The sequence below is a fragment of the Anoplolepis gracilipes genome, chromosome 1, assembly GCF_047496725.1.
Source record: "Anoplolepis gracilipes chromosome 1, ASM4749672v1, whole genome shotgun sequence".
NCBI classification, from domain to species: Eukaryota; Metazoa; Arthropoda; class Insecta; order Hymenoptera; family Formicidae; genus Anoplolepis; species Anoplolepis gracilipes.
The window spans coordinates 8,052,281-8,079,721 of NC_132970.1; the positions used below are offsets into that span (position 1 = coordinate 8,052,281).

Here is a 27,441-nt window from a genome sequence, read left to right on the forward strand (position 1 = left end):
AGAAAAAAATCTTATATATCTTATATATTTCTTCTTATGTTTCCAAGATATATTTTCACAAACAATCCATTGATTAGAAACGTTTGTCTCTAACAAAAGTTTCTAATAAGATTTTTTTCTATACAGTCAGAAAGCGATTTATATTAGTTATCTCTGTACGTCTATTTATTGTGAATGTTAGAAAAGCAATGAACAGACGTAGATATTTTTTTTAATAAATGGATTGTTTGTGAAAATATACCAATTGTTTGTTTTGTCAGTAAAAATATACCTAAGAAAAACATTAAGAATAAATTACTTACTTCTAACATACAAAAAACGTATACAGAGAAGAATAGAAATATATTTATAAAGAGAAAAATAAGAAATAAATAAAAAATATCAAAAGAAATGTATGAATTTGTAAAAGTAACGCATGTCATTTGCATTCTATAATCATATAACGTACTGAGTTTGGAAAGAAATTTTAAGCAAATAAGTTTTAACTAAGTACGATATTTCTACGTGTCAATATTAACAATAAAGTTAGTTCTTTTCAAAAACAAATTTATTTCAAAAAGGATAGTTCGATACGCAAGCTCGATCCATTTATTTTACTAAAGGTAATCTTTCCTTCAACAAAGATTTATGTTTTCGCAGTGTTGGACATCTGCTTTTACTTTATATAAATCTTAAAATGACAAATGTTGTGCTGACAATGGACGTAAAACTTCTCGATTTCTAAAAGTCTTCGAAACAATATAAGTCTTGAGTTCCTTTTGAATTATATCTTAAAAATGATTTTTTTTGTTATAACAATAAATATAGTATTTTAATATTTTATCTATTATACTTTTCTGGACAATACAATTTATGGAAAATAATATGCTGCCAATACTTCTTTGTAAAAAAAGCTTTGAATTTTATTTACATGTACCGCTAAAAAAATAAATTTAGGTTTTAGTTATATTTTTTTATATACATTTTACGAATATAAAATATATATCCAAAATAATTTTTTTAGCTTTCTCCTTCCATAATTTATCATCATTTAAGTTTACAGTATAAAATCATATAATATATGTATTGTAAATTTAAAAAAAAGGTCATATTACAAATAGATGCGCTGAACATTTTTACCATCAGACAAATGATAACGAATATAAAAGATACATTGATTCGAAAAAAAATCGCTTATTTAAGAGGCGAGTTTTAAATATCAAAAAAAGAGAAAGAGTTATAGCTACAGTATATAATACAAAGCAATTTCAATCTTGTTCAAAAACCGTCGAATTATTACCATTTAAAGGCTAATTTCGCGTGCATCAAGATCACATTGTGACCGTAGATACTCGCGTGCCAGATTTCTCGAAAAATATTCAAAAGATCAAAAGCGCAGCTCTTAACATAAGAGTCGAAGATTTTGAGAATAAAACCTATAGTAGTGTCATTCTGATCTTATCGATGTATTCAAATTGACCAAGACTTTCGATTGGGTGCCTCGAGCGAGAGAAAATTCGCACGCACTGTACATCTCTTACAATATACATATACGCATATTTACTCCGATTGCTAGCTTAACAATTTGCCTGTTATTATATTGTAGAATAAGCAAGTAACGCCAGAAGCAATAATTCGAAGAGAAAAAAACGATCTTTGAATTATGTAGGATCTATGTTGGAACTGTTTCCATCCTCAGCCAATTATGCATGCATTCGTGTCATTTTCGAAAATCACCGCTGCATTCTTAAATTCAATGAACGTCAACGCCTCGAGCTGACGAGCGGATAATAGCAGAATGAGGGAGACTCGTGGCCTAATTGCGCGAGTTCTGTCTGACATGCGTATCGCGTGGAGTTCTACGATTCCCCTTGCATGCTTAACAAGGAAACATAATCGGAGGATCGCAGCGCAGTTGTCGTAAATTATCGCAAAGCGTGACTACATCCGTGCATTCATTCGTCATTCCCTCACGGCTAGAATTCGTACGGTTGAAACGAAGCGATTTTACATCTCACAAATGTTCCTCCGAAATCCAAACTATGCACATGAATAATTTCATGCCTATCTAGAAAATATAAAATCTAAAAAAAATTATGTTTTCGAGTAATTTAAAGAATCTAAATATTTACAATTGTATGATTAAAAAGGTTTAAAATTTTTTTCAATATCTGTTATTCATATCGAAAGGCGTCGTCTTTTCAGGATTTCTAACGGAAAAAAAATTTCTCGAAGCATAGTCTTTAACATAATATAAAAAAGAACATATAGTCAAAAATGAGGCAAAAATAATTTGAAAAAAATAAAAAAGACTATTTTTTACGGATGCGCAAATATTTTGTATCAACGCCAGGTCTTAGTATAATCGCGTTTATGATAGGTAATAAACAAGACTATATTTTTGGTCATTGACAATGAAAATAAATCCGAAAGAAGCATCTCGTAAATGCCATGTCAGCGAGCACTTTTAGTGAACGCAAAAAATTTCAAAAGCTAATAACTACCTACCGTAAACATTGGAGAATAGAGACCGCCTTTAGTAAAAAAACGTTTTCGATAAAAAAACGTACAATGTTCGAAAGAATAAATTCTTTGTCAACGAAGCCGGCGCAATGACCACGAAGAAACAGTCATGAGTCTAGCAGAATTTAGATATACAGAAGGATTACACATATAATAGTTCGAAAAGTGCACATTTTTTAATTTTCGATTCACACATCTATGCATGATATCTTAATCAAGGATCGATTTTCTCAATCGATGAAATTTCCTGCAACTCGTGGACAATTACCCTTTTGTTGTACGCGCCGTGAGAGGTACAAAAAATAATCCAACTCGGAGAGAAAAACAGGATGAATAATTCGAGGGTTACAAGCTGTGCAGGCGAAATCAGATTATTGCAGCACACTCGATGTGCTTGGATCCTACACCACGAGAACCGGAGTACTTTTGCTCGTTGCTCGATTTCTTTATTTTTGTCGGACGGTGTAATAAAGTACGAGTGAGCGAGAGGAGGGAGAGGGGGGGAGGAGCGGGGGGGGAGGAGGGCGCGGATCCCTAATCTGATATCTGGACGGAAGGGGAGCGAATATTAATGTTCGTTTGCCGCGAGCAAAGCCGATGCCGCCTCGCGAGCGCTTTTATGCCGCCACCACCGGCTCACGGGCCCCGCCAGGCAATACCCGAGCACCCCATAAAGCTAATGAGTCACGCCGGGTTCACGAAGGCCGTAGGTCCCGGCTAACAGGTGCCGCTATAACTACCGGGATACTCGCGCGCAAGCACGACGTTCATCTCGTACGTTAATCTCTATCCTTTATACTCTGTGTTTGTATTGCAAAATGCTCATGCGATCTTTATCAGGCTCCGAATTGAATTTCCACGTGTTTGAAGAGTGTAAATCATACAATGGTGAGCACATTTCAAGCGCAGACTATTGAAAATATTATTGAGTTTCGTTTAAATAGAATATATTACTTGAACACTGTATTCTCTATTAATATGCAATATATTAGGTTGAAAACTGATATTGCGTACAGAGTGGCGATATCTTCGCGCTATAGATAGGAGATAATAGAATACATAAAGGATCGCGGTGCGAAAACTACCCGCGCGCGTACATAATTTACATATAAATCTTACCAAAGTTACAATCTGTGTGATAAAATGAACACAAGTTTCTTAACTGAACTGTACTATTCGTCTATTCATTTACTTCACCGGTCATTAGTTATCGCTCGACCATGAATTGACATGTTGTTTATTAACGCTTATCGATATGTAGCCTTATGTAAGCGAGCGCAAATGTCATGGACAACTGCTTCGTAAATTTGTAAAATTTATCGTAGTATAGTTCCGACGAAAGAACGCGAAAGGAAAATAGAATTATTTCAACTGAAAAGATTGCTCCCACGATTACTGCCACGATTGCTCCCACGATATCTACGTGACCCGACGCCGCAGCCCACGATCACAGCATCCCGGTAGATGGCAGGGGAAGAGCAGTGGGGAGAGGGACGTAAATCGGAGAGTTCGTGGAAGCGCAGTAGGTGCGACGAGCCTTGCTTCTCCGGATGATCAAGGCTCGTGTCCTCTCGCGTGTGAGAGAGCAGAACAGCGGCACCATACGAGGCAACCGACAAAGGGACGGGAAGAGAGAAAGAGAGAAGAAAGAAAAAGACCGTCAAAGCGCACGATACCAAACGACGAAAAAAGGATGGAGAAAGCGGAAAACAGACAAGGATAGCGAAGAAAGACAGCGCGCGTGTCTTCGTCTACCTGTCTACCTACACAGAGAAGGACAAAGGCGTGCCGCCAATCACGTGACCAGGATTCGATGCGGCGTACGACAAAACTGCGCCCATTGGACCAGTCTGGCTCCCACCATGGGATCTTGGTCGAGGATGAGCGTGCCGCGCACGTCGCTTGTATGAATGGTGGGAGTGTATCGTCACTCTACTTCGAGCATTCGAGCCGTGCGGGCACGTGACCATGAGCCAAAGCGTGATGCAGATATGCGTGGTAGTGATGCGAGTAGTGATAGCAATTATGAGAAGAAAAGAATGGGCGATGAAAGATCGAGAAATTTATACGCATTCTATTGCTAGTGACATATGCAATTGACATTATATAATTGACATATATCTTTTTATGAAAGAATGCATTTCATCTTTTGCAATTTAAAAAAGATAAATAATCGCGATCGTCTGAATTAATTCTATATATTTTTATATATAAATATTAAAATTTACAAAAATTAGCGCCAAATTATTGATGATATATTTAAATATATATATATATATATATATATATATATATATATATATATATATATAAATGGATGAAAATATATAATAATGAATTTCATTCAACTGATTGTAAGATAATTTTAATTACTACTTGAGCTTTTCTTTATACAAATCTTGAATTAAAATTCTACATTTTAAAATTATAAATAGTAGGTCTTTTATAAATAGCAACTGATTGATGATTATTGTACGATACATAATATTGGAAAAAAATATTTGAAAAATTCATCTATTAATATCAAAATATAAAGTCATTAAAATGAACAATAAAATGATACTTTTTTAAAATTTTATTCAGATTTAATGCAAAAAGATTCGCCGACATTGTGCTTCCATCTACCGGTGGGAGCTATAAATTTTTTTCACTGGACCAACAATGATCAAAAGCTGGATTGAACAAGTTATGTTGCCACTGTAGATACGCGCAATTTTCAAGTTGTGTCAAATATTTTAATAAATAACAGTTTTAACTTTAGAATATTTCGATAGTTGATAATTCTTCGTTTCTCACAAGCTTGAAAAGTTCATTAGCAAAATTGCTGAAAAAGAGGACTAGGATTGAGATATAATTTTTATCTTGGACTACAGAGATAATACCACGAAAAGGCAACGACATTAAACGAGTTGAAAAATGTATTGAGCGCGATAATATTTGTCGTACTATAGTCTACAAGCGACGCTCTTATCAGACAGACATCGCAGTACACATTATTACGTTTACACAAAGACTAGTTATATCCGGTTTAATCATCCGTCGTTGTAATCATAAAACAAACACAAAGCGTTACATAAGTAAAAATATCTACCGTCTCTAGCAACTTATTTCCTGTCGCCAGGTATCATCGTTACAAAGAATAAGGATGTCCCATTTGCCCAATTAATCTACCGTGCGAGAAAATAAATTGGTCTAAACAACTTTTTTTTTTTTAAGCTTAAAACTCAATTATAATTACAACTTAAAAGTAGCTGGGGGAGAAAAATAAGGGAGTAACACGAAGAAAACTAAATGATAGTTCGTCAAAACATTTGCACGCACCATCCGCGCACGCCGTGTCCAAACAATCAACATACTGAAAGATCCGGTACGAGATCGATGCGGTCGTCGTATTTCAGACAGTTCGTATACAAGTATTGGTGCGTATATGTGTGCGATGGCTGAGATAAATACGGTGCCACGCGTTTAATCGGTCGCCAAGTAGAAAGAGCAATTTCGAAAGGCACAAATACACGGGGAGGGAGCGCGAGGCACGTGCCGGAGCTATGCGCGTGCGTCATTATTCTGCACACACGGTGGCACTCAACTGCTATGTATTTTCGAGGAACGTGATATAAGCTCCGATGACGTTCGTACGCTCGCGCGTCCGCGTTTACCATGTCGGAATTACCATCAACACTAGCCAGTTCTAATGGCCTTTGTAGACGGCCTTTGAGACTAATCGCCGATCCGTGGAAATGTTGCGTCTCATTGTTTCTCGTTCTATAGGTGCAGCAGAGGAATTATTCCACGTACAAACTTATATAAACAGCGCGTCATCGCGAATGAATGTATAAATAATTTCAGATTAAACGTTATATGAGAGGATTTGCGGATTTAACGAATGTGCAAAATTGGCATTGCTAATAACCTGGCTTATAGAAGATTACTACATAATTATCGTAATAATTCACTTTAATGATAGAGAACAAAAACTTCCAAATAATAACTCATATCGTAAGCAGCCAAGCGCAAACGACCGAGGTTGCAAAAGAGCGATCGAAAATTCCATTGGAAATCACGGACGTCAATCTCGTCAGCAAAGTTCGATCGACCCACGGCTCCGAAGAATCCTAAGGGGGGTCCCAGTCGTCGGTGGTGCGCGCGCCACAGAGGGGACCCAAGTATAGAGTGGGGGGGTCTTAAAGAGTACCGTCAGAATTCGATGGGTAGGAGTAAGCCAGCGTCACGCGCTAAGTCTCCCCACTCTGCTGCTCGCCACTGAACACCCCACCACCAAGGACCGGCAACTAAGCATTCCATCGGCATTCGGCATGCCGCGCTCCACGCTCCGACGGCACGGTAGAAGACGTTCGTCGCTCGTCGGGTTAGTCGAGCTCTGACACCAGTCGTGAGCGGTCGCACGCACTTCAGCGACGTTCGGCAAACGAAGAAACGATTGAGAAAGAGCGCATCTTTGATTGCTGTATCTATCTCAACGTCCATTTACTGTTTCACGTATATTCGTATTGCGATTCAATTTGCTTTGTGCAACGATCGACAACATTCGAGAGAGAAAGAGAGAGAGAGAGAGAGAGAGAGAAAGAAAGAGAGAAAAGGAGATATATCCTATGCAACGGACTTGGATTATCAGTGAAGTGATCGACTTCGATTAAATAGTGCTTGTACGTCGACGGAGATTATTTGACTTGGAAATTTTCCGCGGGTTCAGTGATATTGAGAATAAAAAATAAATCATGGTGACCGGAGTGGGTGCCACGATGCCGACGGGCGGAGTAACCATCGGTGCAACACCGCCCGCACAGCACGTGCCACAGGAAGCTGGTCAGCCTCCGGTACAAACTACTCCAACTACTACAACGACTACAAGAAGATCTGGAGAAAATCGACGGGTTAGTGTCAACTCTTAAATATGAAAAAAATTTCTCCGTTTCAATCTTTCGTTCAACACATCACATTCGTTATACTTTAATAATTGATCTGGATTTTTCATACAAATACAAAAAAGAATCATGATTATTTATGTATTAAAAAATGAATGCGTATTATTATAAAATTATTTTCTCTCTAATTATGAAATACTCGAGTGAATTAATATTTAATATTTTACATAATATTTTAAGTAAAATCAACTCGGAATAAAATAAAAATTAATAGAGAACCATTTTTTTGTACTTCGTATTTGCTCTCTTTAAAAAAAGATAAAGTCGCTAGATTTCAGTTTACAATAATTATGTTAATTTTTGTGAGGTGAGATAGATAACTCTATATATGAAAAAAATAGTAGTCTTAAAGTGTCTATCATAACATCAGTATAACACCTTCCAGTTGTTTTTGAGATTCCAAGAAAATTAATTAAGAACACATATACCCATCATTAATAAAAAAAAACTAATAATAAAAACGTGAAAACGGAAAAAAGGATAATAAAAAGTAATAAAAAAGTGTCACAAAAAATTACATAAAACGGTTTATTACATATAACGGTTACTTTTGTTAATCATTGTTGAGTTAGAAAGACTTGTATTAGATTGTTATAATTCTCAATGATGAACCTTTATTAGAAGACCCTTTATAAATCCTTCCTCTTAAAATGTTTTTTCCTCTTTGAATTCCTTTGACGGCGCTTTATTTTTTTCAACGCATTCATCGACGTCTATTTCTAACTTTCTGACCATTGAAATTTTTATGGGATTTCTATTATTTCGGGATATTGTTGTTCACAGAGTAATAAACCTATTATGGAAAAAAGACGCCGAGCCCGTATCAACAACAGTTTGAACGACCTGAAAAATCTCGTATTGGAATCTATGAAAAAAGACGTAAGTATCTTGCAATTATTATTTGCTTTGTATAAAACAATATATTTCTCAAGAACACAATAGTAAAAAAATTTTTTAAAGTCTACATTTTTTAAAATTTTAATATGAAAAATAAATGAAAACTACTTTTTATATTCTCGTCCTTTAATTTTTTCTATTTGTAATTATATATAGATTCTATTCATCCTACTAATATTTCATTAATCAGATCGTCTAATCGTTTTTTTCTCTCGTTCTTTCTGTTATAGCCGGCAAGGCATTCGAAGCTCGAAAAGGCTGACATTTTGGAACTGACCGTAAAGCATTTGGAAAATCTTCAACGGCAGCAGCTCGCCATGAGCCTCGCAACGGATCCCAATGTCCTCAACAAATTTCGTGCCGGTTACGCAGAGTGCGCTTCCGAAGTTAACAAGTTCCCCGGTTTAGACGCTTCGGTGAAGAGACGTCTGCTAGCTCACTTGACCTCATGCCTGAGTACGACTGAAACCAGTGCCAACAATGCCCAAACAACGACTCAGCAGCCTGTTCAACCGGCACCTCCGACGACGCAATTGCAAGTGCATATCCTGCCTCAAGTTGACACAACTCCGCGGATTCAAGTTCAGCAATCGAATGGCATTTTTTTCACTAATGCCAATGGCACCGGCCTGCAACTAGTCCCGACCAGACTACCGAACGGCGACATCGCCCTGGTACTTCCAGCAGGAGCCAAAGCAGTAGGCCCGTCATCGCCATCCTCGTCCCCAGCGCCTGGCTCGCCGTTACCAACTCTGATTCCGATCCCTCAAAGAACCGCCAGCACGGGATCCGCGTCATCTTCGACCTCGTCCAACAACTCGACGTCTACGTCGGCGGCGAGCCCGGTAGCGTTCGAGGGACCCCCTACGTCGTTCCGCGAGCAATCTACCACCTACAGCCCGGCCAGCAGTCACCGAGATGTTGCGACATCCCCGGCGAATGGTTACACCAGCGACCCGGAATTCGATCCCCGCGTCTACAGCCCTCCCCTTCAAAAACCTCTCGCGCTCGTAATGAGGAAGAGCGTAGTGCCACCGGTCGAGGATAAACCATGGAGGCCGTGGTAAAAAAAGAAGAAACAGGCACGTGCGTGATAATAAAGTGATATAGTGTCGATGGTAAAATCTGAGACCGTGTTAATTATTCGAAAGTGCCGGTTTACGTACTGCGGAAAAAATTCCGCGGAAAGAAAACATGTTCCTCTAGAATAATGTAGATGATTGTAGACGCGCGATCCGTCTGTGACAGAACATCGCGAAGTTAGAGGATCGTTAGAAGACACAAGTTTATTCCTGCGCGTATATATACACGGTCGGCCAGTAGCCAATGAGGCAGCCTTATTAATAGTGCCTTGTAAATATGTTTATATTTTGGTGTGCCGGAAATGAACGCATATGATTTCTCGAGGATGTCGTGAATTTAGTCTCTTCTTGTCTTATTTCACATCGTTCTATCGCCCTTCTTATCTTGCGATCCTCTGTACATAAGTTATATAAATATTAATATTTTAAGTGCCTTATGCAACAAGAATCACCGACGTCTTCCATTCTGTTTCTTGTATGTAAAATACTAAACGATTTGTAGTATATCCTTGTAAGTATGAAAAATTTTTTTAGTTATTACGATATTTTTAGGCTTAAGATTCTTTAACTTTAAAAGTCGCGTGAGAGTACGAGAATGTATGAGTGTATATATGAGAACTAATTGCGAAAGAACACGTTATTTATATTTATACGAATGCAGAGGTTATATTTATAATTCCTCTCTATTATGAGAATAGACAACTGACAACGCTTACTATTGCAAGAGCATCAAATAAATGTTGATCTCTTTCTTGAAACAATTTCTGTGTGTTATTTATATTATAAATTAACCCAGTTCTCCTCAATCCATTTCCTTCATTATAATCGTATTTAAATATCTTTATCTTTCTCTCATTTTGTTTAATCTAATCGAATATAATTACGCGTATAAAACAAAGTTTTATTTTTTAATAATTAAATTTTAAAAACTATATGCAATTTATAAAAATTCAATATTATAAACCTTTAATAGAAAATGCGAATAAGAAAAAACCTTGTATAAAAATCTTTCAATAGAAATACTTGTTCTTCTATTAGGCTTGCGCGTCCCTCTTACTTCCGACACGCTGCACTTCTCAAGTGAGACTGATCCTCACGTCAGCTGTGAGATTCTTACGCGCAGGTGTCGCCATCTGACGAAGAAATCCAACTTTACAGCCAAGAATGAACCGATCCCGGCGAAGACCAGTTCGCTCGACCAGGCCCAAAATCTCTCCCTTCTACTCTCTTTGCCTAAAGTACCAAATGCCAGAACCTGCTGCCTCCTACCTGAGTTTTGTCCAAACACCATAGGACCCTTACAGGACCTTCAAGGACCCAAATTTTTCTCTCATTCGATAACAAAGTTAATACATAATTTATTTCCATCATGTTGAGTATCGTGAGTAAAAAATAATATTTTACTTTTTCTTTTTCTCTTTGGTAAAAATATTCAAGCTTTATTATAGGAACTGCTATAACTTAATCAATTATTACTAGAAAAATAATTGTCGATATTTATTTAAATAATAAAGATTTTTGTGAAACGATTGATTATATAGAATTAATTGTCATTCCAAGAAAGTAAACTGGAATGTGAATTATTGAGCGTCATTGAATTTAATCTCTTAAACTATAGACAAGCAAGAGATCGATAACGAAATTACATGTACTTTCTCTCGTTAAATATTAGTAATTTTCCAACAAGCAGTCGACATTTATCGCATCGGTAGTTTAAAGTAGATAAAACTGTCTCCGCGTGCAAACAGTTACTACAACATATATGATTAATATTGTCTGACGGTCACGCACATTTCATTCGTGTGTGTGAATTTACAACTGTACTGAAAATATATCTCTGAATATCTATAAAATTATCTAATCATCGATTTAATTTATTCTGCATCAGAAAGCATTACACTCTATGGAAAAAATATTTGAAGTGTCCATTATCTCTTTTGTTTGCATTTTTTGATCAAATATTGTTAGTTTTTGTATTCAATTTGTATCGAAAAATATAGGAATAATACTCGTTGCACAAGCATGCATTTTGACTGAAGCAAAGAGAAATTTTTAAAAAGCATCGCAAGAAATGTACATTAGCGGGTGATCTTCGTGAAAACCGCGAAAGTCTAAATTACGATAATGTCCTCCTCTGCAGGCGTAGCGTTCCTGGTATAGTAATTTGTGAGGTAGAAGTGAAGTGTGCAAGACCGTGATACCACACGCAAACATGCCAAATGACAAATTGCATAATATCCTTCTTTCTTTTTCATGATATTCTCGACGTAAGTCGCCACTTGTAGACACGTGAGACGCCTTTAGCGTTTCGAAAGTTAATTCTTATGAGCGGTGGATGCATTGTATTAATTTTATGCGGACAAAAAACATATTTATAAAAAAAAAAGAATAACGAGTGGTTCTCAACATTATAAGTCAAACTCAACAATAAAAATGTTAGGAACAATATATTATTCAAACAACTTGTACTCATTTGTATTAGTTGTAATTGACGTAAGTTGATTAGCATGTAAGAAACTTCGCTATCAGTACATTTTATTCCGTATTTCAATCTCGCTTAATTATAAATCTGAGAGGCGGATTTAACACACATACATATTATAGAATCATATTTATCTGACTACTCGTTATCTGCGATTATATAAACGTTTCGACAAACAGTCTCATAAGATATCTTTGTGCAAATTACGTCTGCATATATTTCTACAATAGAGAAAAAAATTTGACTCCCACCAAACACGATGTGCACGCGAGATTCGCGATGATGAGCCATCTCTAGATACAAATTTCACCATCCTATAATCACGTACCTATTTTTATTTCGCCTCCGGGCGACTAAGCCTAATGGTCATTAGGATATGACAATTACTGAAGATTGTTGCGTACGAGCAATTTAATTATATCAAATCCGTTCTACCTGCAACTAATTTCGTATATTAAGCGTTATTTGGAGTCGCGCCAAAAACTGCATTCCTCTATGACAGAGACGGTCTCTCCCTTTTCGGCGAAAAGAATTATCATAATGCGCTCATTAATCTCACGACGAAAGGAACGAAGAAAGAGTCGCGAAGCTGGATAACCGAAGTTCTCGGGGAATTTCTTGCCGGTCGTGAGTTTGCACCAGGCGTTATCTCCGCATTAGGAAATTCCCGACCACTCACGTACGTCTGCATTTAATGGACGTTATGCTCGCGAACTGTATACGTTGATATTCTACGGCGGGTGATCGAGTTGACGCAAGGCGAAGGCCGCAGCACGTGACACGATCATCATTACAATTCACTCATGTGATTGCAAAGGTTAATTATTATTGTAAACGTGGAAAAATAAAGTCACGCCTGTTTGCAGCTTTCTTTACCTTGATACCCGTGTGTGTATTATCTTTTTCAGATAAATTTAAAGTATCTTAAGTAAAACATAAGTGAAACGAAAATATCACTTGTATATGCCAATTTTTATTACATTTAATAACACATTCGCGTTTGCTTCTAAACGTATAATATATACACATGTGGCATGTAAAATTTTTAATTATTTAAATTTCCAATTATAGTCGCACAAAACTGCGCGGTATTCCCCGAGAAAGCTACAGCTACACGTATTTAATCATAGTCCGAAACCTGATTCCATCCGGCTCGTAAGAGAGATGGAGACTTTGGAGCTCGGATCTTTCCCGGAGCGAACCTCTCTGGGGATCCTCCAATCGTCCGACAATCAGCTGATTCCTAGAACCTCGCGAGCGCGCGTTTGCTAGTCCGTCGCTCCGGCTTTTAGCTCGGTCGCGGTCGCGTGGTTTCAAGGACACGGCAAGGTTGACACGCGCCGCCACTCACAGACTAGTGAGTGGACTGCGATCTCGCTCACACTAATCGACACTGGTCTCTGTCTTTCACATAAGCGTCGCAGCATCGCCTGGTAATACTGCCAAACTTAAACACAGAGATACACTTTGCGTCGTTCGATGCCAGAATTTCGAGTGTCGGCTCAAAATCAACAGAAGTGTCCTCAAGCAATTTGATATCTTCATGGTATATGTATATGGTATCTCTTAAAAATATAAACTTATATTTCTCAGAGAGATATTATTGTATATTCGATATATGTATTAAAATAATTTAAACAATATTTTTATCAATTTAAAAATGTTTAATTTTTGTATAAATGTTTAAATTATCGGTAATAAAACGCGACATTTGCACGATCATTTGCCCGCTGCCTCACATTTTCCATGATCTCCAACTTTTTTCGAGCCATTCAGGTACTAAGCATCCCAAAGCGGCGCTTCGAAAGCGCAGCTCCGTGTAATGGACCGTGGGTCCTTTCACGGCATCCGAAAAAGAAGTTTGGCATTTTTGGACGTTCCACGTGCCGGAGAACGCGCGGTACGACAATCGCAATTTCTTTTTCGCCTGCGTTAAAACCACGTAGTACACGTAGTCTGCAGCATAAGAGTGCAGTTTTTTTAGTTAGCCGAAATATTCTTTCAGAGTACATGCTTTCATCGGAATAATATATATTTTGTACAAAATAAAATAAAACCAATTTGTACTTAGAGAAAGAATAATTCAGTAGATACTAATTAATTAATATTAATCTAATTTACATTAGTATAATAGGTTTTGTTTTAAAATCGATGATTTTGATATTTCGAAAATGTTTATACGATACGGCTAGACGCTTACGCGAACATTTTACAACCAAGTCAGACGCTGAATAATCAGCAGCTTCGACGAGGATTCGAATATCCGGAATTGCCTGAAGCAGCTGTTGTTTGCGCGAAGAAATAACGACTGCTAGTTTCCAGATACGTCAGCGGTCTTGACCTATAAACGTGAGAAACGTAATCTGAGAATTCTCACTCGTCGCGGTATTGTCGCTTCCGCGTATTCGCGAGAAACTTTCTGCTACACAAGGCATTACAAATATTTTTACATTAACACATCCATCATTTACACACGCATACACATTACAATATTATGCTCTTATCGGGTTTTATTGAATCGTATATATGTTCGCGCGACTAAAGTTTGAACACTTTGTCATGCGATTCTTCAAACGACGCGATTGCGGATTGCGACAACACGTGCATAAGTCACATTCGTTGTACTCTTGTAATCTGGTGTCAGCGGTATTGAACACGTCGCAAATGACAGCAACGCGATCTACGCTAGTCATGCTCTGGCCATTGTTATCGCGAGCTTACCAGCGTGAAACGGTCGTCCGGAGAACCTTGCTCATCGCGTGTAATCTGACATTTACATAGTCTCGAGTAACAGGCTGAGGTACATTTCACGTGCTTATCTGCCTTTGTCGTGAGCGTAATCACCGATATCGACAATGTCATCGCAAATGCCATTCCGCTATACGAAAAAATGTTCAAAAGAGGATTTTGAAGAGGAGAAAAATATTTATTCGTATAATAATATTATAATTCGATGTTCGTCATAGAATGGTTCTCTCTGCGATCAAATTATCGAGCAAGTCTCGCGTTCTCATCCTCGCTTTATCAGCTGCCATCGATTCATTAATCACTCTATTATTGCCGTGACTGTCACATTATCAGAAATAAGTGCAAAATTATCGCGTAATTACCTCCCTGTTAGCACGATATAATATGTTGAAGAGATGCTTTGGCGTCGATCATTTACGCGGTATTCGCCTCACGCTCGACGAGACACACGTGGACGCGGCGGCTTGTGTGACTCGATAAGGGCGTGATACCATTCACGAGCACGGCAATTTAGGTTAATAACATAAGGCGATGAAACGCGTGCGAGCTGTAAAGAAAGACAGGCAGTGATAGGAGAGAGGGACAGAGAAAAAAAAAAGAGAGGGACGAGTATACGACGTCATCGGCGGTTATGATTATTAAGATTATCGTTACTTCAGCCTCGTACTAGCAAAGCGGAGGTTCGAGGAGATGCGTGTGGGTCGAGAAACCGGAGTTATTTATGAAGTGTGCGCGAGAGCGGAGCTGCGCGGTGTCTATCTGATGCTCTTATTTCGCTGTTGGTTTCCGAGTGCGTAATGCCGCGTTAGAAAACCGCGACACGTGCGACGCGGAGGCTCGTGCGTGCGTGCATGTATGCACGCGCTTACGGGCACCTACGACATAAGGCGCGCCTTGCGTGCGTAAGCATGCGTATATAGACGGTACGTCGTAATTTGTAGATGTACAATTATCTCGTAAACGTAATCTAAACCTAAGAATCTTTGTAAGAACTAGTTGTCAACTACAATGTTTTATAAAATGAATTCTCATATGTAGAAGAGAGAAAAATCTGAAATTGGAGATGTTACTGTGGACAGATGGTTCTTTATAATTTGGGATGTATCATCGCATCGACCCAGGAATTTACAATTTAATTACAGTCACCAATCGCCGATAGAGCGTCGGACGCGCGTAAGATTATTATAGAGGGTTACAGTAGAATTATCATCGCGCCGAAGGCAATTTGCATCTGCAATCAACAGCAATCAGCACAATTATACTTCAGTTCCAGTGCATTTCCTTGATCACTGTTGAGCCCGCACATCCGCGTCTTTAAATATACCGGAGACTAAAGATAAGCGTATTCCAATGTAATCCTAACGGGATAATTATATTTTCTTCCTTACGCATTTTTTAACGGTATTCTAAAAATTCGTAAAAAAAATATTTATATTACCGGTGTGTGTCACGCATTCTATTAAATATTTTCAATATTCACTACCAATAATTGTCGCATAAATTTCTGATGACACTTTTATCCTTCTCATTAAGTCTATGAAACTATAAACATGAATTAATTCACACTAAAACTATGTTGCAACGTGCGTCTTTCTATGGCGAATTATCCAATAGAAACCGTCTTTGAGGAACAAAGGCGATAGACGTTGTTCTTAGAATGTGCACAATAGAGGTTCATTTTCCAGTCAGCTCGCGAATAAATCAAACCTCTGAACACTGTTGTTCTCGCGAGAAACGTTCTTTCTCGGTTTCGCGACGGATAAACAACTCTAGAGTTATTTAACTGATCAAGGCATCGTGCAGAACGATTTCTGCACTCGCAAGCTCAGCCGAGCTGCAGGAGGTACATAATTTGCACCTCGCCCAATAAGCATTAATCTTGTAACTCGTCGAATTCGATCGTTGCCGCATCCTCATAAAAATATCTTCGCAAGTTAATTAAAATCTCGCGACACCGCATAAATTCTCCCATTGCAATTCTTTAATTTCCGCCAAGAGCTAACGATGAGTCCTCAACAGTTTGTAAAATACTCACGCAGTTGTAACAGTAACCAAGAGAAAACGAGAACTCGAGAAACCGTAAGGTAGAGGCGAATGTCGTCATCTTCATAAATCATTTATTTTAACGTTGTCACGTAAAATGTTTCATCTTTAAACTTTTGTTGCATCTTTATTCTTGTTTCTCAAAAAAAATTATTCACAAGATAACGATGCAACGCGATAAAATCTCCCTCGACTCAACATCAAGCAGCGAGTAACCGGGAAAAAATGCGGACTGTGATCGAGATCAAGCTAAATTAAGATTCTCGCGTTCGCACCTTTTTGAAACAAAATCGCCAATGTTTTACGTGCAATTACGTCTTAAGTATCTCGTTCGCATTCTTCAGTAAAATGCCTTCTCTCTCCTCTCATTACTATGCATGAAGCGATAAGGAAACGAGTAATTAATTTCTCTACGAGTGAAATATTTGTATATATTTCAATATATAATTCAATTCGCGATTATCTAAATAATAAATATAATGATGCCAATAATGAATAATGATCTCAATCTCTAAAGCGACTTCAACAAGCTGATTATACGCATAGAATTATATGTACTGAATGGTTAGGTACATAATTAATTATTAATATTTGTTTTATTTTAGCAGCAAATTAAAATATATGACAATTTATTTGCGACTGATCGCCGCGGGAGATAATGTTGACGATAGGGTCCACGATTTCGTGAGTTTGCAACGCGCAGCAGTTGCTTCGCGTGAAAAATTGCCACTCGTCGTGCGAGTCCGCCTCGTCGTTAAGCTTGGGTCGTGATCGTCTCAAATTATAGACGAGCCGCGTGCGATATAGACATTGGTGCCGAGAAGATCGTCGAGATGAGAAATTTGTAATTGCACGGCCGGCCAGTTGCGGCTTGCGCCGTGCGTAAAAGCACGAGTCTTGCGCTTCGCGTTTACTGCGAGATGATTAAACTCCGAGAAAACACTCCGCCCAAACATTTAGCATTATATATGTGCTACGTGCGTACAATACAGTACGAGAGACATTCTTCACGAATGCGAAAATGTTCGTACAAAAGGCTCTGTCTACGCATATAACAATCTTGCGAACGGAGAGAGTGTTATTTGTAAGAATGATATTTAAAGAATATGACGTTTGACAAATCTATGTTAAAGCAAAGATATTACATATATATATATATATATATATATATATATATATAAAATTTATTAAAAATTAACTCGAGTATACTTTAACAAATCACCATTCAATATACGATACGAGTATTCCGACAATTACAGATTGAGCAGCGATTAAATCCTCGATCTCTCTCGAAAGCCGAGGCTGTCGATCTCCCTTATCTGCCTCCGAAGATCCACTCTTTGCCGTCTCGACATCGACGATCAAACCCCGCTGAGAGCAAACGCCACGACGCTGCCGGGGCCGCGAAATACATTCGTACCCTTGTACGTGGGCTACGCGAAGCGACAAGGACCAGAGGAAGGAGTTGGGACACGAAGATAAACATCGAGGATCCAACCATGTCGCCAAACAGAGCGCTCGTCTTCGTCTCGGCACGTCCGTCAATCACCCCGCGGATCCGACGACAAACATGCAACGCAAGAAGCTGTCGCTCTCTCTCCCCATTGCTATTCTCTCGGATCTTCTCGCGGTTCTTCTTGTCCTACCTACAAACAGAAGATAACGAGAAAACCCTCTCGGAATACATTCTCGGTCGAAGATCGGCCGTTTCTTCTTTAAAACTCATCTGTTTCGAGCTATCACGCGCGTGGCACGTCATGAAACGGCTAGATTAAATCGCGCAGACGTTTATAAAACATAAAAGTTATGCTTCTTTTTCTGGCCGCCGAAAAGACAACGATCTAGGTATCCCACGTCCTAACAAATCGAGTATCGCGCAAATGACTCTTGGAAATAACATCTAATATAATAATTAAATAAAACTGATAAAAATGAAATATATAAACATTTAATATAATAACATAAAATAATCCGAATTGAACGTTGAAAAAATTTGATATACCAAATATTAATAGTATTATACTTTGCAAGTAGTAGTTGAAATATTATATATTATGAAAGAATTATAACAGTTTATTAAAAATGTATTTTTGATACATAAATTTTTTTATATACTTTTCATGTATAATTTTTTACAATTTTTATTCTAAGTCTCAAATTCATATGACCATGGCGCGAAAGAAAGAAAGAAAGGAAGAATAATGGAATCCGGTTAAAAGAAGGACTGCGAGTCATTGTCTTCCCGTTCTCGATAATTTATCCAGCTGCAAAAAATAGGTGGAAATGTGATTTCGCAAACAATTTTGCGACATATTTGGTTCGTCCTCCCGTGCTGTGTCGACGTCCCACGGTTTGGCGACTGTTCAAAAAAGCGATTCTAGATGCAAACTTAAATCTGTCTTGGCTCTGTTTTAAACGATTATAGCAATTTAAGCATTACTCATCAATACAATATTATTTAAATTATTATTTACAAAAAATTGAGATATTTATTAAATATTTGTTAGATTAATCATTATATTAACGTTAAAAAAATCTATAAATTCAATACAATTTTTCTTTTACATCCTGTAACAAGTAATCTTTATAAATATCCGATAAACGTATGAATTTGCGGTTTTAGTCATGTCACAAAGGTACATTTGATTCTGCCGAAATCCTCAAAAAAGATGCCGCGACATCTGTCCGCCTCCTACCAGCAGGCTCCTCGGAACAGTGTTACCTTATTAATATCTCCCCCTTTTTTTGAAGGACCCCTCGATCGCTCTCGTACAAGAGCCTTTATCCGATCCCCGCATCGAGTCTACGCGCGCAACATCGGAATCTCTCGGATTGGCGTTTGAACGTGGAACGCGATACGGCCATGGTACGACCGATAAAAAGCGAGAGGAATGCGCGGGCAAGCTTCGGGAGTCTGATCAACGAAGGGGTGGGACGTCACCCTTCCGAAACTGGTCAGAGGACAACACCGGCCACTGTATCGAGTATTGACTCGATCGGCAAGCAGCTGCCACTTCTTTGTACGATGTCAGAACGCGGCTCAGTTTGGTCGCGGGCATAGATCATCGCTCGACTGCGATCTAATCTATGCAAAAGTTATGCGTTGCTCTCTCTCGAGCACGATCTGAGGGATGATGGATCGCGGGATGTACTCTGCAATATACATCTTCGTAATCTGTCCTTATCAACCAGTTACCTTCGTAAGATTCACGTGTCATGACGCGTGATATATATTACAGTTTAGTCCGAAATCTGTGCTACATGCTGTGAGATGCTCCGATCTTGCGATCCTCGTATCACGATAGAAATCCCGACGATGCTTAATTAGGCGACAACTCGTAAGGTGATCATTGTTAGCGCTTACCGTCGACCTGGTTTTCTTTGATGTCACCTCGAAGTGGGCTGCCGAGCTCGACGTAGGCTTAAGGAGACTCCGTGTCCTTTCCTTCTTCGTCGTATATCTCTGGCGATAACCGTTCATTCCTTAATAAGCGCTGGCATGGCGTGTGGGTGACGCGGCAGCACTTCGTCCTCGTCTTAAACAGAACGAATGTGGGTTCGTGCAAACAACGCTTTCCTATTGCGACCTATAGCGCTCCTACATGGACTACCGCGTTTGAACAGGTGTCCGGAGTCGTCAAGTGACGAGTCGTCGAAACAAAATTCGATAAGTGCACGACTGTGTTTTCTAAAGGAAACGATAGTCATAAATATTTTCTGCAGTAAGCGAAAACGACTGTCAAGCGGATTATCATATCCCTACAATGCTCGAATCCGAAAATTTTAACGATTAGATTTATTGAACATTTTTGTAATACATATCAAGGGTGCGTATTATAATTTTTTATATTTTAGATAAAATTATATATTAACGCTATTCTCTTCGCCTGTGACACGAGCATCTGTTCATCGGCGCGAACCCACACAAGGATTTTGTACGACGTATCGCCAAATACGACACGCACTTTAAGGCGGCCGAACCCACACTTCACGAGCCCACACGTAGCCGCGTTATGAGACGCGCCGCATACGTACATATGTGTGCATAGCACGTAGGTATGCACAGAGTGCTGATCTCTCTCTTTTTTTTTCATTTCTCTCTTCCATACTCCTTTCTCAGCTGCTTTTGCGTCCGGTAAAAGCAAACTTTGCGAGCGGACACTCGCTCGTACGGAGGTGTTAACGATCGACAATTCGTCCGAGCTGACCATTTTAGTCGATAGTAATTTATCGAACAGATCATAACTAGATTTTCTCCGGCATTCCTTAAAAGGCACGCTTAATGTTTCTAACAATTTCTTCAGACGAATTTCTAGACTAAATTGTTGTAAAGAAAAATCTATTTTCACTTTTAAATTGTTATTTTAATTTTTATAATTGTTTATATTTTCCTCTATATTAAATCTGATTTTTTATTTTATTTATAATTTGATACTTTTTTATATTAAAAAATCATATATTTAAAAATCTGTGCATTACAAAAGAGATAAATTTGTCAATAAATTGGACCTTTGCTCCGAGATATTATTGTTTACGTTACTTGTCTCTGAGATAATTTTAGAATAATTCTTCTTTTAATAAATAATTGCGCATCTTGTAAAAATACATTCAGAAATGTATCGCTAAAATCACTCCGATTTAAAATCTGATCATTCAGCGGTCCTCGCAAAAGTTTTGCCAGAACTATGATCCATGAACTAAATTTATCGATCGAAGCACGAACGGTGGTATGTCGACATTGATGGGAGCAACTTCTATCACGTCCGTGTAATCCCGAGCAGAGAAAGAAGCTGGCAACGCGGGCGAAATAAGAGACGCGTCACGATGAAGACAGAAAAAAATGCGCGAGAATGCGAAGAGAAAAAGAAAATGAAGATGGTGTATCTCCGTGTCGCCGAAGACAGAAAAGAGAGAGAGAGAGAGAGAGAGAGAGGGGAGGGGGACACCCAGATAAAGATGGAGACACTCCCACACTTCGTACCGCGATAAGCCACGTCACGATGACGGGCATCGTCGCTGGTGGTAGTGGAACGCACGCGAAGCCCCTGTGTCTGGGTAACGACCCGATCCACACACACACACACACACACACACACGGAAACGATCCCACGCAACATCAACGAACGCGCGTCCCACGTTCGCTCTCAAACGACCCACTCTCTCACCTCCGACGTTTCGCGAGCGTGCATCCCGTCGATCAAACGCGCTTCCGAACTTTCGCCTGATGCAAGAGATTTGATTGCTGAATTATTTGCTAAAAAAATATACCTAATTACGGAGTACTATATATATATATATAAAAATAATTTAAAGCTCATATTTTTTATTATATCCGAGTATAGAAGAGGAAAACAGAAAAAGTGATGCCTATTCGATTATGAAGTAATAATTACAAGTTGCTTCCTGAATTTTATTTATTTCGTTTCTTTTCCGTCTACCTGTCTATCCACTTTCACAAAGACCGACACATGCGCGACCGATGAATGTCGGGAGAGAAGCATGTCAGAAATAGTTCGACCCAGACTGGGCGTCGTCGACTGTCTCGGACGAAATGAGCTGCGGGTACCCGTGTACTCCTTTCTTTTTTATTAAATTCTGCCGAGCGATGTCTATTGTGTTCGACAGAAGCTGATTCACACGATCATGATGGTCCCGCGTATTATGAAACGGTATTGCAGTCCTTCTACATTGACGGATAATATTGCGAAATATATTTACAATTAAAATAATTACTGGAATTTTAATTAAATATTTTATCAAAAATATGATCTTTCAAATTGTTTTGATATAATTCTAAGTTCTAACTAAAGTTTAGATTAAAATTACGACGTTTGAATTAAAAACTGAAATATTAATTTTGATAAAATTATTAAAAGAGTCTTAAAAATTATATATTATTATATATTATGTTTCTTAAAAACAATAAGCAATTACGTTTCTGAATAAAACAGTATCAATTTCAAATTAAGAGAAAATTAAGAAAACAATATAAAAGAAAAGGATATAAAATTGTGACCATTAACAAACGGTAAGTGATAAAGAAAAATTTTTCTCTTATCAATCATCATAGTATTTTCATTTTATGAATTTAAAATTGTGTGATTACCAAATATAGGCGACTATATCTTAACAAATTTTTAAAATTTCTTTTAAATATTTAAGATTACGGAGACATATTAACGAATGATACTAATGCTCTCAATATATGTTCCTAATGATTTTCGTTCCTAAGGATTATCGAATATTATTTCACTCATCCGATTAAAAAATTTGTATAAAAAAGATTGAAAATATATTTATAAAAAATCTTAAAAATTATGTATAACTATGTATAATCTGTTTTTAATATAGCAAAACACTATCATGTATGTATCTCATTAATCAAAATCTCTTGTTTCATTGTTTAATTTTAATTTTTTAAATTGAAATGGCTCTATTGAAAGTCACTTTTATTGATTAGAAACATATAAAAAGTGTAACATTTCACTTCAAGGTAAATTGTTATCCAATTAAGATATTAAGTGCCTTAAATGAAATGAACTACCGTTAACGGTAGAAATATGCAAGTATGGCGAAAGAAAGCAAGACATTTGGATCGATGAAGAAAAAAAGAGAAACGAAAAAAAGGTTAGTGATCGAAAGTGGTGGAAGAGAAGGTGGTACCAAACTTGGAGTACACAGCTGCCGCCCAGATTTGCCAGCGGATAATCACGTGGCTTTCCCGCAAATGGCGTACCAAACAAGCATGACCGCATTATCGAACAGCGGTAAAAAAAAAAAAAAAAAAAAAAAAATACGAGATGCATAAGTCGCGCCAATGCAACCTTCGTGAACGGAATCTTGCAATAGCCACTGCCTCACTTTCGCAAACTGGCGGTTTTTGAGAGACTTGATATCATAATCCTGCTGCTGGTAATTCCTTTTCAGAGAGAGTATCCTAAGTATATTGAGAAAAAAATATTACTCCAAATATTACTTCATGTCCGATTGAAATATAATTATAGAGTCAGATTCTAGTGATACCTTAAAAGATTTTTAGAACTATATGTCAAAAAATGATGAATAGAAATTATTATTCGATATGGTAAAGTACAAAATTGATTAACAAACCAAATTTAAACTACTTTAAAAGTTTAAAATTACATTACAGTCTCAATTAAGATAAGTTTACCGATTTCTGGGATAAAATACATAAAAAATCAGCAGCAGTAGAAAATAAATCTTTCTTCATTCCGCGCACGAAACACATACACAATGCGTTCTCCTGTCCATCCCGTTCGTTCAATTGACAAGACCGCATGGTGGCCGGTGAAGATGACAAAACATGTTTCGGTGGATTTGATATAATGCGTGGAACAAAGTCAGCAACTCGGTGTCGAATTAATTCCAATTTGAATATCATTTTGGTCGGGGCGAGTTCGTGGACGTAAAAAGTATACCGTGTGATTTAAAAAGAATCCATTCGTTCGGGACGAATAAATAAAAACGAATTCGATCGGTTGGTGTTTACAAACAACACGTCTCCCGCTCAGACGTCGAAATGTAAAATTATGACCAATTAAATGTTACATATATGGCATATCTCTCGTTATTAAAAATTCGTCCGCTCTTCTTGCCGTCAATTCTGGTAATGGAGCTCATACTATCGCCATTATTCTAGATGATTATAAAATCATTGATCCTATAATCTGTAATATAATAAATATCGATAAATATCCAGACAAAAAAAAATATCTTGCTTATTACAATTAAACATTGAAATATTCCAAACTCTCGTGCGCCGCGCGCGTGAGAACGCTCAAGTATGCGACGTCGGTCGGGACAAACCTCTCGTGAGAGCGCGCGAAGGCCCGCGGAGAAAAGAGCCGCCGAGGAGAGAGGAAGAAGAGGGAGCGTGTGCTGCCGAAGGTGGTGGCGAACGTGGAGATGGAAGTGGAGGTGGAGGAAGGAGCTGGGGGCTGGGGGCTCTCTTAGGAGCGACTCGTGAGAGCCGTTCGTCTGGCGAGGGAGAGAGAAGTCGAGAACCCGCTTAATCCCACGCGACGGCTCGTGGCTCCTCGTGGCCGACGCGCGTCGCGTCGCCCCTGCGTCGCTCTCTTTGTCCGGTCGCGAGAAGGCGGGAAGCGGTAAGAGACGAGGAGAGTGGGATATCCCGGCTTAAGGTCGTCGCGAACGTCCGTGTGCGGTGCGGCGCGACCTCGCCGAGCATTTAAATGGAAACGTAAGGTAAACGCGCCAATTAAGGCCGCATTTGGCAGAGCTTGTGCATTTAGCATTACAGGTCGCAGGAAATCGGTGGGAATGTTTTTACGCTTGAGTAACCGCCGGATGCAAATAGATAGGCGATCCGCGGAAGTTCAATACGACAAATTGATAAGACAAACTTTATATTGTTAGTTTGAGAATCAGAAGCATTGGTATATATTTTGTATTGTGGATTTAAGAGCTCGTTTCAAAGTTGATATTGCTCGGATAAAGATTTGATAAGGATTTTTTAATTTTATTTATTACAAAAAGAAATATAATGAAATATCTTATGTGATAAAATAATGGTACGAAAAATTATTTTTGTCGTAAAAAAAAGACCTCGACTTAAAAATTGTCCAATTTACATATGTATATCAGAAAACGATCACCAAAACATATTTCGAGTTATATGACGCTACTTGCAACTTAATATAATCGAGGATAATACTATCATAAAGAGCGAGAATTATTCTTCGACTCGTCTCATTCGCGTGTAAATGAAGCCACAAATTACCCGTTAAGAATCAGTTTTGTCTGACGTGATGACGCGTTAAGTGTCGATTCAGCTGAATCAATATACAGAGGAAAACACATTTTCAATTCTGATTCGCGGTCGGAGATCGCGTGGGCACATCTGCGCAGGAAATACTCGCGCGAGGAACCTTGAACGGAAGAGCGAACGCGGCCAATGACACAAAGAATGCCAGTTAACTGCTCACATGATTTATTATCGATTTCTCAAAGCGATATCGAGCATATTACGTATGCTCGAATGTACCTGTCGATCGCTCGCTCTTTTATTTCGATCAACGTACTGAGAATAAGATGCTGTTGAATGATAAAATGATAAAAAAAGATTGTTCCTCTTCATTATGACTGTATCAACTATGTTGCAGAGACTACACATAATTATATTTGTAGGAATTGAAAATTACATTAAGTTTTTTTGAAATATTGTCCCATTTATAGCGCTCAGAACAACATTCCTTACGCTTCTACGTTCACAAAATATTTTTTTGTCGAAGTTCGCCATATATTTAAATATCTTCCAACAATTAAAAATAAATCTAACAATAAGATTCTAATAAAATGTAAATATATAACACAACGGAAAAAACGGTCAAATAAAAGTAGGGCACGAATAAAAAAACCAACTTTTTTTTTATTCGCTCTGTTTTCTGCGCTAGGTTCTTGTTTGCCCATTTTTTTTCGCTGTGTCGTATAAATATCTTCTATGTATCATGGTGAGTTTCATCGAGTAGCAAATATTTTCACTGGCGTAGCGTTCTCAATCGACGGAACGTTCGACTTGGTCATGAAAATATCGCATCGAAGAGCGAGCCAATCACGCGCAAATATTATCTTCAAGCGAATAAAGAGACTTCGTTGCTCGTCCGGCGCCCACTTCGCGGACTGGTCCCGCGTGCACAATGGCTAAACTAATATTGAAATATTGCCAGGCGATTGGGCGCTGTGTGCATTTTTCAACGTCGGACATCGGAGGCGCGCCCGCCTAACAAACGCAGTTGATATACGGGCGGCGGGCCCCATATTCACACACAATGCCGATTGTTAATACGAAATCATTTATTTACACGAGCACACCCGATCGTCACATAGGCACGTTGAGCCTTTAAGGCTCACACCGATATCTAAACGAGCCTATCGCAATCGAACCGCCGTCCGTAGATTGGATCGCGACGTTGCGTTCAATGAGTTTATACCTTTTGGGACCGTAATGCGATCAAAGAAAAAAATAAATCGTGTCTGCAGAGGCAGCTGTGCCGAACACCTTCATTGTGCAATATTTATAATCTTTTTTTTTTAGATTAAAACTGCAATCATCGTCTGACTGGCATATTAGTCTGAGTTAATATTAAACACAAATATATTCGACCCACGAATTTATTTGAATTTCAATACGCGTTTAATTGTATGCGAGAGATAAGCAAAGTGTCTTTTTTCTTTTTTTATATTCTTTAATATCTGGGTATCGACGATGTTCGTTCCAAGAATAATGAGTGAATTTTTAATCATCTAAAATAATGGAAAATATTGTCGACAGCAAGGGTGGATGTATATATATATCGTGGATAATTGTTAATTGTATATAGATGGGTATATAGAAGCACGCACATGAAAACACGAGTCAACTGCGTGTGTCCACGTGTGCGTAGAGAGAGAAAAAGAAAAAGTGCGTCGAGCCATGAGCGGAAATTGAAAACGTTGGTGGAACTTCTCAGATGAGCTAATCACTGTCACGTAAGGAGATGTAAAAATACATTGCATGTTATATCATAATTCTTTCAAACTATCTTTTCTTTAATTATTTCTACACGAAATTATCTTAACGATATAAAGGCAGTTTTTTGTCACTAAACATTGCATCATTTTTGCACTTATACTAAAGACTCGGCTTAATGCTAGAAAGTTTTATGGACATATTATTCCTGCCAAATTTTCTACGTTTCTCTAGAGCTTCTCTAGTGAACGCGAT

The 27,441-nt window shown here is 38.2% G+C and overlaps 1 protein-coding gene and 1 long non-coding RNA gene across 5 annotated transcripts in view; one reads left to right on the forward strand and one right to left on the reverse strand.

Moving 5' to 3' along the window:
• Positions 1-27,441, reverse strand: part of LOC140669956 (uncharacterized) — a 238,941-nt gene that overhangs the window by 16,653 nt on the left and 194,847 nt on the right. Inside the window, exons 6-7 of one of the 4 annotated variants that reach the window (XR_012047462.1) lie at positions 20,062-20,233; positions 18,222-18,343 (exon numbers count right to left, since the gene is read on the reverse strand). The exons of 2 other annotated variants lie outside the window; for them this stretch is intronic. This is a non-coding gene — a long non-coding RNA (uncharacterized lncRNA). Of the gene's footprint in view, positions 1-18,221; positions 18,344-19,285; positions 20,234-27,441 lie in introns of those variants that run through there. One more of the 4 variants, XR_012047459.1, reaches the window with a different exon arrangement.
• Hry (bHLH transcriptional repressor hairy) lies at positions 6,819-10,167 on the forward strand. Its single transcript, XM_072892428.1, has 3 exons — positions 6,819-7,394; positions 8,229-8,324; positions 8,573-10,167. The coding sequence occupies exons 1-3, from the start codon at positions 7,239-7,241 to the stop codon at positions 9,407-9,409; spliced, it is 1,089 nt and encodes a 362-aa protein (XP_072748529.1). The 5' UTR covers positions 6,819-7,238; the 3' UTR covers positions 9,410-10,167.

Bases quoted from the DNA above. Each gene is read 5' to 3' on its own strand.
- Hry (XM_072892428.1), top strand. From the start codon at position 7,239: ATGGTGACCGGAGTGGGTGCCACGATGCCGACGGGCGGAGTAACCATC. The intron at 7,395-8,228 runs GTTAGTGTCAAC...TGTTGTTCACAG, and splicing joins GATCTGGAGAAAATCGACGG to AGTAATAAACCTATTATGGA. The intron at 8,325-8,572 runs GTAAGTATCTTG...TTTCTGTTATAG, and splicing joins TGGAATCTATGAAAAAAGAC to CCGGCAAGGCATTCGAAGCT.